Source organism: Crinia signifera, chromosome 4 (genome assembly GCF_055691185.1).
Source record: "Crinia signifera chromosome 4, ASM5569118v1, whole genome shotgun sequence".
Classification (NCBI taxonomy): domain Eukaryota; kingdom Metazoa; phylum Chordata; class Amphibia; order Anura; family Myobatrachidae; genus Crinia; species Crinia signifera.
The window spans coordinates 13,830,105-13,848,841 of NC_139220.1; the positions used below are offsets into that span (position 1 = coordinate 13,830,105).

Sequence of the window (18,737 nt, forward strand, 5' to 3'; positions counted from 1 at the left end):
ACTGGAGAATGTGACCGCAGGAGGAAGATTTTGGAGGGTATATGTGACTGGAAGCTGCATGTGATGGTGAGGGAGAGAAAAGGCTGTGGGAGGGATCAGTGGAGGCTGTGACAGACAGGAGGCTGATGCATGGCATGTGGGAGGTGTATGTCACTAGGGCATGATATGAGTTAGGGATCAGGGGAGGCTGTGGCATGACAGGAGGCTGAGTGAGGGATCAGGGGAGGCTGTGGCATGACAGGAGGCTGAGTGAGGGATCAGAGGAGGCTGTGGGAGACAGGAGGCTGAGTGAGGGATCAGGGGAGGCTGTGGCATGACAGGAGGCTGAGTGAGGGATCAGGGGAGGCTGAGACATGACAGGAGGCTGAGGCATGACAGGAGGTTGAGTGAGGGATCAGGGGAGGCTGGGGGGTGTGTATGTGACCAGGGCATGACATGGAGGGAGTGTAGAGGCCTGTGGGATAACTGGAGACTGTGTGAGGTATGACATATGGGAGACAGGAAGCTGTGTGTGATATTAGGGAAACAGGAGGCTGAGGTGTGTGTATGTGACCAGGGCATGGTAAGGGGGGAGTGTGGAGGCCTGTAGGGTGACTGGAGGCTGTGTGGGGTATAACATATGGGAGGCAGGAGGCTGAGGCATGATATGTGGGAGGCTGAGGGGTGTGTATGTGACCAGTGCATGACATGGGGGGAGTGTGGTGGCTGGGTGAGGCATGTGGAGTGACTGGAGGCTGTGTGGGGCATGACATATGGGAGGCAGGAGGCTGAGTGAGGGATCAAGGGAGGCTGCAGTAGACAGGAGGCTCAGGCATGACATGTGGGAGGCTGATATGTGTGTATGTGACCAGGGCATGGTAAGGGGGGAGTGTGGAGGCCTGTAGGGTGACTGGAAGCTGTGTGGGGTATGACATATGGGAGGCAGGAGGCTGAGTGAGGGATCAGGGGAGGCTGCAGTAGACAGGAGGCTGAGGCATGACATGTGGGTGGCTGAGGGGTGTGTATGTGACCAGGGCATGACATGGGGGGAGTGTGGAGGCTGGGTGAGGCCTGTGGGGTGACTGTAGGCTGTGTGGGAGCAGGGTGAGGCCCGGCGGGCACGGAGGGGCATGCAGGCCGCTCCCAGGCCCGGACATAGCTGCAGGGTGACGGCGGGATCTTACCCTCCTCGCACCGCCTCCTGCGCCGGCCTGGCCGCTGAGTGTGCTGCTGCTTCTGCTAATGGCGGGCGGTGGTGGGTGGACCGGCAACTCCTCCTCCTCTCTGACAGTCAGTGGGAGCTCGGAGAGAGTGGGAGAGAGACGCGGGGCCTGCGGATCCTCCTCACCACCAGACGGCCACCATCTTACATTAGGAAGGGGGGGGACACTCACTGTCCTGGCAGCTGGGAGGGAGGGGGACCAGCTCACTGCGCAGGCGCGACGCCTCTGGGAGGAAGAGCGAGGCCTGAGCTGGCGGCGCGAAGCATGACGGGAGCTGTAGTCCACGCTGCCATGTGATTTGGCGCTCCAACATTCCTTCCGGACTGCATATCCCGAAATGCCATGCGCCGAGAACGACAACCGTCTCCCCGTTCGCAGAAACACCGTTTCTTTGAATACTTTGACGGTTTGGTAACAACTGACAACAGTCCCGATACGGGAAAGCGTCAGCTCAGCCGCCCTCAGGTTGCCCCGCACTGACTGCCGGGAAGTGTAGTTCCCTAAACCCCGACCTGGCGTAACTTCTTGCAGCACGGGACTACAATTCCCAGAAGCCCCCGCGGTCCTGTCATAGATTGACGGAGGCTAACTGGTAACTCATAACTTAATTATCTGTACAGACATGGTCGTCCAGTAGCGGTAGAAGGCCGGGGAGGCGCCAGCGGCTTTGTTTTGAGAGAGGATTGTAAAAATCGGGCAACCGGTTATTTTTCAGGCACCGCTGAGGGCAGCCCCCGGGAGCTAGCCGGCGTGTTCCGGTCGGGGAGGTACAGTCCCAAGATGGCGGGGCCGTTGGCGGTAAATTCAGGTAATGATAAGTAGAAGTCGTATGCTAGGTACAGCATTAGGGGAGGTGGGTGGCAGTTGGGCCCCCCGGCTTTAGGGGCCCGGACACGTGGTGGGCACACCTCCCTGCACATGTCCTGAGGTAGTCACTGACTAATGCCAAGCACACAACATCACATAAGGACCATGCAGTCCCATGCCCACCAATGAGGGCGTCTGGCACAGCTGCAGGGCAGGGATATTACAGGCGTTATCCCTATTTTCCCCATATTTGCTCATTGCAGTGGTGTTTCCTGTTGCATTTCTATCTGTCAGATGCAGGAGATGCTCTGCCAGAGAGGGGGGCACTGCTCATGTATGTGGTGCCCGCTATGTAGGCTTCTGTACCTGCCAGTGGTGGAGTCCCGCATCCCAAATCCCTGTCACTACTAGTGTCCCACCATTGATGAATAACCAATCCACGGCCAGTGCCCAACTCTCACAGGATACATTGTGACGCAGCTTCCATCCACTGTGTGGTCATCTGGGTAACCCACGGGTGATTGGGGATGGCTGGGATCTTCACGCAGATGTGGCCAAGGATGCTGCTGATGCCTCGAAGATGCGGGTGACATTCCCTTGTTTTAGTCTATGCTGTCTGCCATGCTCCCAGATGGCCGCAGGGAGTCAGTTATGCTGCTGCTTGGGGTACTGCGTGCAATATCGTAGGATGAGATCAGCATTTGCGCATTCACAGAGTTCTCACCGTAGGAGTTGTACGTAAAACATTGGGTTTGTGTATAGTTCTGAATCACGCTTGTAAGATGCTAAACCCCTAATGTGACCTGACCAATGGCCATGACCATAATACATTTATTTCAGACATAGAACACTACACCCCCAACATGTCCTGACCATTGGCCATAATACATCTATTACACCCTATAGAGACATAGGACACTACACCCCAACATGTCCTGACCACCGGCCATAATACATCTATTACAGGCACAGGACACTACACCCCAACATGTCCTGACCATTGGCCATAATACATCTATTACACCCTATACAGATATAGGACACTACACCCCCAACATGTCCTGACCATTGGCCATAATACATCTATTACACCCTATACAGACATAGGACACTACACCCCCAACATGTCCTGACCATTGGCCATAATACATCTATTACACCCTATACAGACATAGGACACTACACCCCCAACATGTCCTGACCGCCGGCCATAATACATCTATTACACCCTATACAGACATAGGTCACTACACCCCAACATGTCCTGACCGCTGGCCATAATACATCTATTACACCCTATACAGACACAGGACACTACACCCCCAACATGTCCTGACCGCTGGCCATAATACATCTATTACACCCTATACAGACACAGGACACTGCACCCCCTACATGTCCTGACCGCTGGCCATAATACATCTATTACACCCTATACAGACATAGGACACTACACCCCAACATGTCCTGACCGCTGTACATAATACATCTATTACACCCTATACAGACACAGGACACTACACCCCAACATGTCCTGACCGCTGGCCATAATACATCTATTACACCCTATACAGACACAGGACACTACACCCCCAACATGTCCTGACCGCTGGCCATAATACATCTATTACACCCTATACAGACACAGGACACTGCACCCCCTACATGTCCTGACCGCTGGCCATAATACATCTATTACACCCTATACAGACATAGGACACTACACCCCAACATGTCCTGACCGCTGTACATAATACATCTATTACACCCTATACAGACATAGGACACTACACCCCAACATGTCCTGACCGCTGGCCATAATACATCTATAACACCCTATACAGACATAGGACACTACACCCCAACATGTCCTGACCGCCGGCCATAATACATCTATTACACCCTATACAGACATAGGACACTACACCCCAACATGTCCTGACCGCTGGCCATAATACATCTATTACACCCTATACAGACATAGGACACTACACCCCAACATGTCCTGACCGCCGACCATAATACATCTATTACACCCTATACCGACACAGGACACTACACCCCAACATGTCCTGACCGCCGACCATAATACATCTATTACACCCTATACAGACATAGGACACTACACCCCCAACATGACCTGACCGCCGGCCATAATACATCTATTACACCCTATACAGACATAGGACACTACACCCCGACATGTCCTGACCGCCGGCCATAATACATCTATTACACCCTATACAGACATAGGACACTACACCCCCAACATGTCCTGACCGCTGGCCATAATACATCTATTACACCCTATACAGACATAGGACACTACATCCCAACATGTCCTGACCGCTGGCCATAATACATCTATTACACCCTATACAGACATAGGACACTACATCCCAACATGTCCTGACCGCTGGCCATAATACATCTATTACACCCTATACAGACATAGGACACTACATCCCAACATGTCCTGACCGCTGGCCATAATACATCTATTACACCCTATACAGACATAGGACACTACACCCCCAACATGTCCTGACCGCTGGCCATAATACATCTATTACACCCTATACAGACATAGGACACTACACCCCCAACATGTCCTGACCGCTGGCCATAATACATCTATTACACCCTATACAGACATAGGACATTACACCCCAACATGTCCTGACCGCTGACCATAATACATCTATTACACCCTATACAGACATAGGACACTACACCCCCAACATGTCCTGACCGCTGACCATAATACATCTATTACACCCTATACAGACATAGGACACTACACCCCCAACATGTCCTGACCGCTGGCCAGAATACATCTATTACACCCTATACAGACATAGGACACTACACCCCAACATGTCCTGACCGCTGGCCATAATACATCTATTACACCCTATACAGACATAGGACACTACACCCCCAACATGTCCTGACCACCGGCCATAATACATCTATTACACCCCATACAGACATAGGACACTACACCCCAACATGACCTGACCGCTGGCCATAATACATCTATTACACCCTATACAGACATAGGACACTACACCCCAACATGTCCTGACCGCTGGCCAGAATACATCTATTACACCCTATACAGACATAGGACACTACACCCCAACATGTCCTGACCGCTGCCCATAATACATCTATTACACCCTGTACAGACATAAGACACTACACCCCCAACATGTCCTGACCGCCGGCCATAATACATCTATTACACCCTATACAGACATAGGACACTACACCCCAACATGACCTGACCGCCGGCCATAATACATCTATGACACCCTGTACAGACATAGGACACTACACCCCAACATGTCCTGACCGCTGGCCATAATACATCTATGACACCTTATACAGACATAGGACACTACACAACAACATGTCCTGACCGCTGGCCATAATACATCTATTACACCCTATACAGACATAGGACACTACACCCCAACATGTCCTGACCGCCGGCCATAATACATCTATTACACCCTATACAGACATAGGACACTACACCCCAACATGTCCTGACCGCTGCCCATAATACATCTATGACACCCTATACAGACATAGGACACTACACCCCAACATGTCCTGACCACTGGCCATAATACATCTATTACACCCTATACAGACATAGGACACTACACCCCAACATGTCCTGACCACTGGCCATAATCCATCTATTACACCCTATACAGACATAGGACACTACACCCCAACATGTCCTGACCGCAATCATATTACACTACTATACAGATATACAGACTGCATCAACACTGTTTAAATGTCAAAATACAAAGTACTGCACATATGTTATTGTATGAGGACAGTAACTACTATCTCATCTCATTTGAGTAAGAAGTGTTTTTGAAAGTGTCAGAAATACAAAATATTTTGCGCTTATGTGTATACAGAAACCTTGTTTTGTCAGTCCGGGGTTGTTTTTTTACACCCAATAATGGCATCTAATTGGACTATAATTATTGGGCCAATTAAGCAAATTGGAAACTTGCAATTGCTTAATTACTCACTAGAAAGGGAATCCTACCTTCCAAGATTACACAAGCAACATAGATATAGTGCGCTAACCTGTTTGACAGACAAGCAAATAAAATGATATGTTGTCACACTATTTGCATACACAGATCACATAAATGACGACAAGTTAATTACTAAAGGACACATTCAGTTAGCCCAACCCAAAATAGGATCCAGCAAATTTTTGAATTGCTGGCCTTACGCAAGTTGATTGACTTGAAGCTGGCTTATGTGGCTGGTAACCGTCCGTTTCCTGGGAATGTCAGGGAAAACGCAGGCGTGCCCAGGCATTTAAAGGGAAGGTGTGTGAAGTGAGCTCCGCCCCTGATCAGCTTGTTTCTATCGCAGCCGCTAAGTCCTGGGCTACACACAGACTGCACACCCTGGGGAATCATTACATGGTGAGCGGCTGTTATCTGGGAGTGTCAGGGATAAGGCCAGGTGTATGAGGGGATGGCATGTGAAGTCAGCTCCGCCCCCGATCAGCCTGATTCTATCGCAGCCGCTGAGTAAAGGCCCCCATACATTATGCGATTTGGGCCCGATTTCACCAGATTCTGATGTATCGGGCTGTGAAATCGTCCCAAATCGCATGTTTTGACACCCTATCCGACCCGATGCGCGGTCCCGTGCGCATCGGATCGGAGTCGGGCAGTCGCACCGGCTGCACATAAGATTTCCTAAATCTTATGTGCAGTCTCCGGGCGGGGAACTGCAGGGAACAGCCGGCGGGGGACGCCGGGCATGGGGAGAGTCTGGCAGGGGCAGCTGACACACAGACAGCGGGCGGAGGGATGCTGGTGAAGGTGAACCGGCGAGGGGAACAGCTCACGTGCTAAGCAGGAGGACCAGGCAGCCGCAGCTTTAATACAAACGAATGGGGAGGCAGTGATTGGCTGAGAGCTCTCTCAGCCAATCACTGGCTCCCCATTCTTTGTATCAGGTTTTTTTTCCTTGCAGTTGCGGCTGCCGCCCTGGTTCTCCTACCCAGCACGTGAGGCGCTGTTCCCCTCGCCGGTTCACCGGCGTCCCCTCCGCCCGCTGCCTATGTGTAAGCTGCCCCTGCCAGCCTCTCCCCATGCCCGGATCACAGTGTCCCCCACCTGCTGACTATTTGTCAGCTTACCCCGCAGCTCCCCAGCGTCCCCCACCCGGCTCTCCCCCTGCAGCTCCCCGGGGACTGCATATTATAAATCCATGAGATTTATCATATGCAAAATTTGGCACATCAAGTGCCTAATCGTGTGTCCCCCTCCCGGGAGCTGCAGGGGAAATCATGTCCGACTTGTCCCTAGGACAAGTCGGACTAATGTATGGGGGCGTTAAGTCCTGGGCTACGCACAGTCTGCACACACTGGAAAAATCACGTGATGAGTTATAGCGATTAGATTTGCAGATAATCGCAGGGCTGCATATTTTCTCAAGCTTATCGCAGCCTTGCGCTGGCAGGATTTCCCTCTGGCTGGTCCTTTATATTCCTTGGTCGCAGGGATCTGCAAAATACCAGCCCAGTGATCAGGTCTGAATTACGCTCCAATATCTTAGGAGTCTGGCTTCGCTCACACCCTACAGTGGTGCGAGTGGTATCAGTCTACTGTAACTTCCCAGGGGATGTACACAGTGAACTGCTGGCAGCCTCTGTTGCATGTGACTATAGGCCCATATACACTGGGTGATTTTGAGCTGTGAGCAGCTCAGTTTTAGCATTTGAGCTGCTTTCAGGTCGAAAGTCGCCAAGTGTGTTCAGCTCGGCTGTGAGTGCTGATGTCCGCTCCCGCATGATAGCTGACTGTATTACCTGCAGACGAGCGACTGCATGGACAGCTTTCTTTAGCGTCCTGCCAAGGAAAGCTGTCCACCCCATGGAAAATCGCTTGAAGGGGCAAAAATCGCTCAGTGTGCATTGAATTCTTTTCAGCCCAGCGATTTTCCCCACCGTCGCTGAACAAAACCGCCCAGTGTGTATAGACCCTCACTCTGCAGAAAGGTTCTGGGATCCAAAGCGAGATAAAGGTTTTTTGAGTCTACATAGAAATACCAGAATTTATATCCACCTTTGTGACTCGTAGAAACATTCAATAAAGGAGAAGTAGCTCGGACATACATCTCTAATGGTATAGATGACCAGTGCATATAATACTGGTCTGTAGGGTTGGTTCAATTAGCTGCAAGCGGGGAAATGTTGTCTTTCCTTGAACGCGAGTATGACATTGCCATATTTCTATGAATGTCTAGTACACAGCCGATATACGCTCGGAGCAAGATAAAAAAAAAATAGCGTAGCAAAAGGATGAAACAGGATCGAGTTTCAGCAAACCGATATCTACTTTGTGAAGTTAAATTGTATTTATCCATTGAGGCGACTGTTTATTTGTTGACTCTATATTGTTTGCTGCGGAGTGGAGCGATCGTTAAATAAGTAGCGGATCACACTTACAGCTATTTAGGAATCGGGGTAATTAACATAATATGTTATGGATACTATGACTATTCTCGTACATCATAATTTACACTTTCGTTCTTTTTTTAGAGCGTAGCTTTTTTTTATTTTAGTTTGTAATGGAATCGGTACATCTGTCAGAACAGACTTAGGTCTACAGTCATTAAGTCGACCCCGGAAGGTCGACTGGCCCCAAGGTCGACAGGGTTAAAGGTCGACATTGGCCAATGTCGACATGGTTATAGGTCGACAGTCATTAGGTCGACATGAGTTTTTCACTGTTTTTTTACCCGAATGTCGACACAGTCGACATGGACACAGTTGGAGTTGAACCGCAGCCCCTCGCTTTGCTCGCCATGCTTCGGACACGGTGCCTCGCTACGCTCGGCACACTATTTTATTCTCCCACCACGCCCTAGTGGATGGTAGGGCATGAAATACCACCTGTCGGCACATGTCGGCTCAGAAACAGTGAAAAACTCATGTCGACCTAATGACTGTCGACCTTGACCCATGTCGACCTTTAACCCAGTCGACCTTGGGCCAGTCGACCTTCTGGGGTCGACCTAATGACAGTCGACCTAAGTCTCTTCTGACAGATGACCGTTTCCCTTTGTAATACAATGGGGAAGGTCGACAGTCAAAATGTCGACATGAGTTTCTGTATGTTTTATTGAGCAGACTTGTGCTGACAGACGGTATTTCATATCCTGCCATCCACTAGGGCATTGGAGGGAGAATATATTAGTGTGCCAAGCGCAGCAGTACACTGATACGGTGTCCGTGTCAATCTCCTCCAAAATTTGGGAATTTTGGGACAACTCCCCATTATTGACTTAATGTTTGTGTCAACTTTCCGCCCCTGCCAACCTTGGCCACATCGACCTAGTGTATGTCAACTTTGATAGTGTCAACGCTATTGCCCATACCCATATTTTCCTATGTACAGCTGATAACCCTACTCTGTGTGGACTAACGCTCTGCTTCTGTGGCCGCGCCTGTCTTTATCATGTCCGCTACAATATAATGGTAAATATAAGAGTTTACTGAGCTAGTGACCTGTAAGTCATACTGTGCGTTTGTTTCAGGAGCCAGTCTCTGGGGTCCTTACAAAGACCTCTGGCAGACGGTGGAGAACGCGCTGCTGAAGAGACAGCTGGAAGCCGTTCATGTGTTGGAGTTACTGTTAAAGAAGCATAAACCCGACTTCATCTCCTTATTCAAAAATCCGGTATGTGTGCTCCTTATTCTTTGTTACATTTGATTGTTCTTAAGGCCCATACACACTGGGCGACTTTGAGCTGAAAGTCGCTCAAAACAGCAGGTTTGAACGGCTTTCAGCTCAAAGCCGCCCAGTGTGTGTACGGCCCGGCGATGAGCGCTGCTGCACGCTTCCGCAACATCGCCGGGAGAGCCGCTCATCTGCTGGTTATACCAGCAGATGAGCGGCTGTCAGGACGGCTTTGCATAGTTCTCCGCTCTCTCTGAGTGCAGGATCATCTGTGGGTGTAACTGGCCAACTCCCTGATCTCTATACTGTTTAGCATTATGTAAATAGGGGGCTCCACTCTGGCATAATGTCTATAAGAGGTGCTACTCTGTGGCATAATATTAATAAAGGGCCTTACTGTGGCATAATGTGTATAAGGGGAGCTACTGTTTGTCAAAACAAGTATAAGGGGCCCTTCTGTTTGGCGCAATGTGTATATGTGGCACTACTTTGTGGTGTAATGTGAATAAGGTTTCAGTACTATGTGGCTAATTCAGGCATGTCCAAACTATGACCCTCCAGCTGTTGTGAAACTACACATCCCAGCATGCCTTGCCATAGTTTTAGCATTCCCTAAACTGTGGCAAGGCAGGATGGGACTCGTAGTTTCAAAACAGCTGGAGGGCCATAGTTTGGACAAGCCTGGGCTAATTGAATTGGTAGTATTGTGGGACACCTCCCCTTCCCTATAAGGTCATGCCCCTTTATTTTTTGTGTGCATGCCTTTTGCTGCTTGTCCTCTATTTAAGAATGTTTGTGGGGTTGTGTGTGTGTGTGTGTGTGTGTGTGGGGGGGGGGGGGGGGAGGGTGTCAGGTCACCAAGGATGTTTCTGACATTTTGCACGAAAATGTCTAGTTACGGCTCTGAGATTACAGAACAAACTGATATTAGATAATTGGTTCCGTATCAACCAACCAGCTACTAATTGTCATTTTTCCCAACTCAGCCTGTAACATGGAAGTTATGAGCTGATTGGCTGGTGCTTCATCTCTCTCCATTTATCAGGCTCCTGAGGCGTGGACTCTGACTCCCTCTGCACATGCCGATGACCAGACAGAAATGCTTTCATTTATTCTTACGAATGGCACAACCATAATTGCAATATCTTTCGTAATTCTGTTATTCCTACCGGTTTTTGCAGCCAAAGAGCGCCCAACAGCATGAAAAAATCCAGAGAGCCAGCACAGAGGGGGTCGCCATTAAAGGCCAGCAGGGGACCCGACTCCTCCCAGAGATGCTCATCAAAGAGGCCTTCATCCTCAGCGACCTGTTCAGCATCGGAGAGGTGGCCGCGGTGGAGTTGCTGCTTGCAGGTGCATCTTGATCGTGACTTACCAGCCATTTTCATAGAGGACAAGAGGAGATGGCAAATGCTTACATGTATCCAGTGCACTCTTTAATAGCTAGAATATGATTTGGACACCTGTAGCACTTCCATTTTTCATCTTCAGAAGGCTTCATACATTTTCCCCCGTTACAATTTCTTAGTATTGTTTATAGCTTGAGGTTTGTGGCCACTAATTTACATGTACCACATTGCCAACAGAGATGATTAGTGAAGGTCATGGGTATCTCCGCCCACTTTTGTCTCCGCCCTCTCTGCGCCTCTTTCATATTTGAATATTGGCGGTTCTTCAGAATAATATATTTTAAATTGCAAAAATGTTTCTATTCCTATGAGGAACCCAGGAACATGGGTGATCTGCAGGTGAAGATCTACTGCCGTAAGCATCTTTTTTTTTTTTTACCAGTAAATCTTGTATGTTTTAGGAGAACACCAACAACCTCATTTCCCCGGTCTGACGCGTGGGCTGGTGGCTGTTCTGCTGTACTGGGATGGGAAGAGGTGCATTGCCAACTCCTTGTGCGCCCTCATCCAGTCCCGGAAAGGCAAGACATTTACCCTGGATCTCAGGTAATATTAATGCTGCATGTAGTCATTGCTTAAATATATTAGGGGTAGTGTAGGTTTCTAGATTTGGAAATGTTGCCTTAGAAGCCACTAAGATTCTGTGTCTTATTTTCTCGAAGATTATATATAACCCTTAGGGGTATTTTCAGTTAGAGTCGTTTCCCACCTTCATTTGTCGGAATAGATCGGACAAGCCTTATTCAAATCAGATTTGGCTGTTCCCAGTGTCCCATCCTGCTGAAAGCAGCTCCCCGTGTGTGAGATCACAGGGAGCTGCACTCACCCGTATAGCTGCCTGCTGGCCAGGGACTGCTGCCCGGAGAGAGGAGCCTGGCTGGGGGGGGTCGTCAGAGAGAAGTGTTTTCCACGGCACCAGCTGCCCCCGCCAGTAAGCACTGTCTCTTCCTCCCTTGCTCCGCTCCCCGTCTGATCTCCTCAATCTGACTTTTTTTTAAAGTTTGTCGGAAACGGGGTTTGGCTACGTTTCCGACAAAAGCAGGTGGATCCACGGCTGCTCTGCTGATTCAAGTGGTTTCCGACAAGTTGGGAATTCACGACTTGTCGCAAATAAACAGCCCATATTGAATAAGTCGGAACCCCTTCTGACCTAAATCAGTCAGAAACTGACGTCTTTTCGACTCTAATGAATATACCCCTTAGTAATTATTGTGGTCCATGGAACATTCCCAATGATTTGGCATTAGGATGTTCAGCCAAGCCACTGCATTGTAGAAGGATGTAAACAGTTTCTTAACCCCTTCCTGACAGAGCTAGTTTTTGCGTTCCTGACAGAGCCATTTTTTTCAAATCTGACATGTCTCACTTAAGTGGGGATAACTTTTTTTTGCTTTTACTTATCCCAGTGATTTTGAGATTGTTTTCTCGTGACACATTGTACTTCAAGTTAGTGGTAAATTTTCGTCAATACAGTCTGTGTTTTTTTGTGAAAAATACCAAAATATCGTGAAAAAATGGAAAATTTAGCGATTTGCAAAATGTTAAATTTTCTGCTTGTGAGACAAATAATCTTACCACTCAAAATAGTGAATAACTAACATAGACCATATGTCTACTTTATGTTGACATCATTATTTCAACTTCCTTTTAATTTTTTGGGACACTAGGAGGCTTACAATATGAATAGCAAATTCTCAAATTTTCAAGAAAATTTCAAACACTGATTTTTTTAGGGACCAGTTCAGTTCTGATGTGACTTTGAGGGACTTGTATGTGAGACACCCCCATAAATGATGCCATTTCAAAAAACTGCACCCCTCACAGTATTCAAAACAGCATTTTGGAAGTTTGTTAACCCTTTAGGTGTTTCACAGGAATTAAAACAAAGTGTAGGTGAAATTTCAAAATTTCTTTTTTTTTGCAGATTTGCAATTTTAATACATTTTTCTAAGGAACACAGTACATTTTACTAGAGAAATGTGACTAAAAATTGATTCCCCCAATTCTTTTGTTTTCATAAATATCCTATATGTGGCCCTAGTGTGCACGGTGACCAAACCACAGGCTTCATAATAGAAGGAGCACCTACTTGATTTTGGAGCCTCCTTTTTATGAGATTATTTTTTAGGCACCATGTAGGTTTCTAGGCACCATAAGATGCTAAAAGTTAGGAACCCCCCCACAAGTGACCCCATTTTGCAAACTACACCCCTCAGGGAATTCATCTAGGGGTATAGTGTACATTTCAAACCCCCAGGGGTTTCACCAATTGTGGTACAACTGGGCAGTGAAAATGAAAAATTATTTTTTTTACACAAAAATGCAGTTCTGGCTCCAAATTTGTCATTTTCAGAAGGTATGAAGGAGACAAAGCACCCCAAAATCTGTGCCCCAATTTCTCCCGAGTACGGCAATGCCTCACATGTGACCAAAAAATACCAGTTGGGTGCATGGCAGGACTCAGAAGGGAAGGAGTGATTTTTGGATTTTGCAGCTCAGATTCTGGTGGAATTTTGGTGGGTGCTATGTCGCATTAGCAAGACCCCCCAAGCACCAATACAGTGGAACCCCCCCACAAGTCACCCCATTTTGAAAACTACACCCCTCAGGGAATTCATCTAGGGGTATAGTGTACATTTCAAACCCCCAGGGGTTTCACCAATTTTGATACAAGTGGGCAGTGAAAATGAAAAATTACATTTTTTTACACAAAAATGCAGTTCTGGCTCAAAATTTTTCATTTTCAGAAGGTATGAAGGAGAAAAAGCACCCCAAAATCTGTGCCCCAATTTCTCCCGAGTACGGCAATGCCTCACATATGACCAAAAAATACCAGTTGGGTGCATGGCAGGACTCAGAAGGGAAGGAGTGATTTTTGGATTTTGCAGCACAGATTCTGGTGGAATGAATGGTGGGTGCTATGTTGCACCAATACAGTGGAACCCCCCCACAAGTCACCCCATTTTGCAAAGTACACCCCTCAGGGAATTCATCTAGGGCTATAGTGTACATTTCAAACCCCCAGGGGTTTCACCAATTTTGATACAAGTGGGCAGTGAAAATGAAAAATTACATTTTTTTACACAAAAATGCAGTTCTGGCTCACAATTTTTCATTTTCAGAAGGTATGAAGGAGAAAAAGCACCCCAAAATATGTGCCCCAATTTCTCCCGAGTACGGCAATGCCTCACATGTGACCAAAAAATACCAGTTGGGTGCATGGCAGGACTCAGAACGGAAGGAGTGATTTTTGGATTTTGCGGCTCAGATTCTGGTGGAATTTTGGTGGGTGCTATGTCGCATTAGCAAGACCCCCCAAGCACCAATACAGTGGAACCCCCCCACAAGTCACCCCATTTTGAAAACTACACCCCTCAGGGAATTCATCTAGGGGTATAGTGTACATTTCAAACCCCCAGGGGTTTCACCAATTTTGATACAAGTGGGCAGTGAAAATGAAAAATTACATTTTTTTACACAAAAATGCAGTTCTGGCTCAAAATTTTTCATTTTCAGAAGGTATGAAGGAGAAAAAGCACCCCAAAATCTGTGCCCCAATTTCTCCCGAGTACGGCAATGCCTCACATGTGACCAAAAAATACCAGTTGGGTGCATGGCAGGACTCAGAAGGGAAGGAGTGATTTTTGGATTTTGCAGCACAGATTCTGGTGGAATGAATGGTGGGTGCTATGTTGCACCAATACAGTGGAACCCCCCCACAAGTCACCCCATTTTGCAAAGTACACCCCTCAGGGAATTCATCTAGGGCTATAGTGTACATTTCAAACCCCCAGGGGTTTCACCAATTTTGATACAAGTGGGCAGTGAAAATGAAAAATTACATTTTTTTACACAAAAATGCAGTTCTGGCTCACAATTTTTCATTTTCAGAAGGTATGAAGGAGAAAAAGCACCCCAAAATATGTGCCCCAATTTCTCCCGAGTACGGCAATGCCTCACATGTGACCAAAAAATACCAGTTGGGTGCATGGCAGGACTCAGAACGGAAGGAGTGATTTTTGGATTTTGCGGCTCAGATTCTGGTGGAATTTTGGTGGGTGCTATGTCGCATTAGCAAGACCCCCCAAGCACCAATACAGTGGAACCCCCCCACAAGTCACCCCATTTTGAAAACTACACCCCTCAGGGAATTCATCTAGGGGTATAGTGTACATTTCAAACCCCCAGGGGTTTCACCAATTTTGATACAAGTGGGCAGTGAAAATGAAAAATTACATTTTTTTACACAAAAATGCAGTTCTGGCTCAAAATTTTTCATTTTCAGAAGGTATGAAGGAGAAAAAGCACCCCAAAATCTGTGCCCCAATTTCTCCCGAGTACGGCAATGCCTCACATGTGACCAAAAAATACCAGTTGGGTGCATGGCAGGACTCAGAAGGGAAGGAGTGATTTTTGGATTTTGCAGCACAGATTCTGGTGGAATGAATGGTGGGTGCTATGTTGCACCAATACAGTGGAACCCCCCCACAAGTCACCCCATTTTGCAAAGTACACCCCTCAGGGAATTCATCTAGGGGTATAGTGTACATTTCAAACCCCCAGGGGTTTCACCAATTTTGATACAAGTGGGCAGTGAAAATGAAAAATTACATTTTTTTACACAAAAATGCAGTTCTGGCTCACAATTTTTCATTTTCAGAAGGTATGAAGGAGAAAAAGCACCCCAAAATCTGTGCCCCAATTTCTCCCGAGTACGGCAATGCCTCACATGTGACCAAAAAATACCAGTTGGGTGCATGGCAGGACTCAGAAGGGAAGGAGTGATTTTTGGATTTTGCAGCTCAGATTCTGGTGGAATTTTGGTGGGTGCTATGTCGCATTAGCAAGACCCCCCAAGCACCAATACAGTGGAACCCCCCCACAAGTCACCCCATTTTGAAAACTACACCCCTCAGGGAATTCATCTAGGGGTATAGTGTACATTTCAAACCCCCAGGGGTTTCACCAATTTTGATACAAGTGGGCAGTGAAAATGAAAAATTACATTTTTTACACAAAAATGCAGTTCTGGCTCGAAATTTTTCATTTTCAGAAGGTATGAAGGAGAAAAAGCACCCCAAAATCTGTGCCCCAATTTCTCCCGAGTACGGCAATGCCTCACATGTGACCAAAAAATACCAGTTGGGTGCATGGCAGGACTCAGAAGGGAAGGAGTGATTTTTGGATTTTGCAGCTCAGATTCTGGTGGAATTTTGGTGGGTGCTATGTCGCATTAGCAAGACCCCCCAAGCACCAATACAGTGGAACCCCCCCACAAGTCACCCCATTTTGCAAACTACACCCCTCAGGGAATTCATCTAGGGGTATAGTGTACATTTCAAACCCCCAGGGGTTTCACCAATTTTGATACAAGTGGGCAGTGAACATGAAAAATTACATTTTTTACACAAAAATGCAGTTCTGGCTCAAAATTTTTCATTTTCAGAAGGTATGAAGGAGAAAAAGCACCCCAAAATCTGTGCCCCAATTTCTCCCGAGTACGGCAATGCCTCACATGTGACCAAAAAATACCAGTTGGGTGCATGGCAGGACTCAGAAGGGAAGGAGTGATTTTTGGATTTTGCAGCACAGATTCTGGTGGAATGAATGGTGGGTGCTATGTTGCACCAATACAGTGGAACCCCCCCACAAGTCACCTCATTTTGCAAACTACACCCCTCAGGGAATTCATCTAGGGGTATAGTGTACATTTCAAACCCCCAGGGGTTTCACCAATTTTGATACAAGTGGGCAGTGAAAATGAAAAATTACATTTTTTTACACAAAAATGCAGTTCTGGCTCAAAATTTTTCATTTTCACAAGGAATGAAGGAGACAAAGCACCCCAAAATCTGTGCCCCAATTTCTCCCGAGTACGGCAATGCCTCATGTGTGACCAAAAAGTGGCAGGACTCAGAAGGGAAGGAGTGATATTTGGATTTTGCAGCACAAATTCTGGTGGAATGATGGTGGGTGCTATGTCGCATTAGCAAGACCCCCCAAGCACCAATACAGTGGAACCCCCCACAAGTGACCCCATTTTGCAAACTACACCCCTCAGGGAATTCATCTAGGGGTATAATGTACATTTCAAACCCCCAGGGGTTTCACCAATTTTGATACAACTGGGCAAAATTACATTTTTTTACACAAAAATGCAGTTCTGGCTCAAAATTTTTCATTTTCACAAGGTTTGAAGGAGAAAAAGCACCCCAAAATATATGCCCCAATTTCTCCCGAGTATGGCAATGCCTCATATGTGACCAAAAAATACCAGTTGGGTGCATGGCAGGACTCAGAAGGGAAGGAGTGATTTTTGGATTTTGCGGCTCAGATTCAGGTGGAATGAATGGTGGGTGCTATGTGGCATTAGCAAGACCCCCGATGCACGGTGAATTGATGGACCTAATAATCCATAGATGTGTGGTATATTTTAAAACACTCCTTTATGCAAAGGCCGGGTTTGTCAGGGCAAGTTTCACAGTGGAAAATAGTTTCCTTTCTTATTCCCCTTTTATAACAAACTTTGCACCTTTTTTGTGTCCTGCCCTTTTTTGCAGTGGAGGGGATTTCGTTGGGAAAATGCTGCCCTGGTACAATACGGGGGCCAGTACTAGAAGTACTGGGGCCCTCTGCCTGCTGGTTCCCAAATATCAGGCCCTTTATGACTTCCTCTTGAAAGTGCATAAATGTCCCCCTCTGGCCGGTAGAACGGAATAGCACGTAAGCGTTATACAGTGCCATCTGGATGATATACACGGCCAGCTTCTTGTACCAGATTTTTGTTTTCCGCAGGGCACTGTACGGCTTCAGTACCTGATCTGAAAGATCCACTCCGCCCATGTACCTATTGTAATCCAGGATACAATTAGGTTTTGAGGTGTGGGTACTGGTACCTCGTACAGGGACGGAGGTGGTACTGTCTCCGTGAATTGTTGTCAGTATAAGGACATCCCTCTTGTCCTTATATTTGACCAACAACATATTTTCAGTGCATATTCCCCTGCTTTCACCCCTTCTCATTACTTGGGCAATGTGCGTTTTTGGGAGGCCTCTTTGGTTCTTGCGCACAGTACCGCAAGCTGCTGTACCTCTTGAACCAAGGGCCTTAAACAGGGGGATGCTAGTGTAAAAGTTATCCACATAGAGGTGATAACCTTTATCCAGGAAGGGGTGCACTAAATCCCAGACAATTTTTCCACTAACACCTACGAGGGAGGGGGGGCATTCTGGCGGTTCAATACTTGAATCCTTCCCTTCATATACCCTAAACCTGTGGGTGTACCCTGAGGTGCTTTCACACAGTTTATACAATTTTATGCCATACCTTGCCCTCTTATTGGGAAGGTACTGGCGGAATTTAACCCTTCCTTTAAAATGTAAAAGGGACTCGTCCACACAAATGAATTGTTGGGGGATGTACATCTCCTCAAATTTGGCGCTGAAATGATCAATGACCGGCCTGACTTTGAATAGCCGGTCAAAGGTGGGATCATCTCTGGGTGGGCACTGTGCATTATCGCTGTAATGCAGAAATTTAAGGATCATCTCAAAACGAGTCCGGGTCATGGCCATACGGT

The 18,737-nt window shown here is 47.3% G+C and overlaps 2 protein-coding genes across 11 annotated transcripts in view; one reads left to right on the top strand and one right to left on the bottom strand.

The window, feature by feature from the left end:
* The window catches only part of CNOT4 (CCR4-NOT transcription complex subunit 4), a 55,909-nt gene extending 54,383 nt beyond the window's left edge, over positions 1–1,526 (bottom strand). For 2 of the 8 annotated variants that reach the window (XM_083181164.1, XM_083181163.1), the window contains exon 1: positions 1,164–1,487. The gene's annotated coding sequence lies outside the window, so the exon portion shown is untranslated. Of the gene's footprint in view, positions 1–1,163 lie in introns of all 8 variants that reach the window. The other 6 variants (XM_083181157.1, XM_083181156.1, XM_083181158.1 and 3 more) reach the window with 6 other exon arrangements.
* NUP205 (nucleoporin 205) overlaps positions 1,407–18,737 on the top strand; it is a 53,534-nt gene continuing 36,203 nt past the window's right edge. For 2 of the 3 annotated variants that reach the window (XM_083181155.1, XM_083181154.1), the window contains exons 1-4: positions 1,407–2,010; positions 9,606–9,748; positions 10,930–11,101; positions 11,559–11,703. In XM_083181155.1, coding sequence (XP_083037281.1) covers positions 1,983–2,010; positions 9,606–9,748; positions 10,930–11,101; positions 11,559–11,703 — 488 coding nt within the window. In that variant the 5' untranslated portion in view covers positions 1,407–1,982. The remainder of the gene's footprint in view (positions 2,011–9,605; positions 9,749–10,929; positions 11,102–11,558; positions 11,704–18,737) is intronic. The other variant, XM_083181153.1, reaches the window with a different exon arrangement.